Here is a 1,391-nt window from a genome sequence, read left to right on the forward strand (position 1 = left end):
CGCGTTTGCGTTGTGTCCCATACCATCTTAATGTAAACGTCGTGGGTTGTTTGGCTTTGAGCGCTCTGGCTGGTATCAAAGTGTAGCATCCTTAGGCCAATATCCCTACTATATATATATATATATATATATATATATATATATATTACTATAATACATGCACATATATTACTGTTGAACATGAGACATAGAATACTGTAGTGCTTAAACACACGTTCATCAATCCTCTTTGTGTCCATCATACAGTGTGTGGGATTTATACACTTGCTACTGCAACCAGCACACCCGGTTCAGTACTAGCAGAGAAAACACACTTCTAAGCATGTGTTGCACACGTGCACATGGGAGGGCTCTGTGGTATACCCTTGTATTCACTGTTACTGTATCTAGTGGGTTTACACACAGTCAGAAGAGACTGTAAACGATTGATCTGCCAGACCGGTATAGTACAACAATACACTAACCAGCCTTCTTCCATACCACCTGTCTCCAGTATCCTATGTGCGGGATGCACATACGTCCCACTACACCCAGCACACCCAAGACAGCATCAGGAGATTACCATCACCAACACACGTGCTACACACGTGATAGGCCTTTCCTCTGCCTATAGTGCACTGTCACAGATGGAGTGCTTCTCTGGATCGGTGCGTGTGCTGGAGTGTCCTCGAGAGGTGTGCGTCCCATCCGCTGAGGATGGGCCGTACATACCCCTGCACACGCATGCTTACACCCAGAGTAGCATACGGGCACACACAGGCATACCATCACATACGGACGCACAAGTACAAACCCCGCCTGACAGGCTGTGCGAGCCATTGGATATAGCCGAGGGTCAACAGAAGCACAAGCGAACATGTGTTGGTGTTGCGAGAGAGACTGTCGGTAGGATGTTTGAGCTGTTGCTGTTTCACACACACGTCTCCGATCACACACGCACAGACCCGCACTCGAAAACCGCATACGAACACACACAGACACGCACACACACCCACGAACACACAGACACACACGCGTATGAGCCCACAGGCACACACACTCATAAGCGCACAAGCAACCACGACCGTGAGGAGAAGGGCGAAGCAGGCGGCAACGCAGATAGCGCTGTCAGAGAGAACGTTGGAGGTGTACACGCGTACGTTATGACTACGTCGGGAACTACGGGTGCGCCAACGACAGTGGCAGTGCCGCACAGAGCGATAGTGACTAACTTGGACGAGGTAGGTGACTGTGTACAAGATGGGCTGCAAGCACGCGGCACGCGGAGTTTTGTAGTCTTGCAGGTAAATAATAGCCGATAGACAAAGCGTGAAGTGTTGTATGTGCATGTTCGGGTGGGTGAGTTACTTGCATGCATATTGAGATATGTATATTATGTATAACGTATTTAT

The 1,391-nt window shown here is 48.7% G+C and overlaps 1 protein-coding gene across 1 annotated transcript; it reads left to right on the forward strand.

Moving 5' to 3' along the window:
• Window positions 1-626: 626 nt before the first annotated feature.
• SARC_16225 (hypothetical protein) lies at window positions 627-1,283 on the forward strand (the record flags this gene model as incomplete). The annotated part of the gene is made up of 1 exon (XM_014289665.1): window positions 627-1,283. A coding segment is annotated over one exon (657 nt), but the record flags the coding sequence as incomplete, so codon positions are not given.
• Between the last annotated feature and the right edge of the window lie 108 nt (window positions 1,284-1,391).

Source organism: Sphaeroforma arctica (assembly GCF_001186125.1).
Source record: "Sphaeroforma arctica JP610 unplaced genomic scaffold supercont1.7612, whole genome shotgun sequence".
Classification (NCBI taxonomy): Eukaryota; class Ichthyosporea; order Ichthyophonida; genus Sphaeroforma; species Sphaeroforma arctica.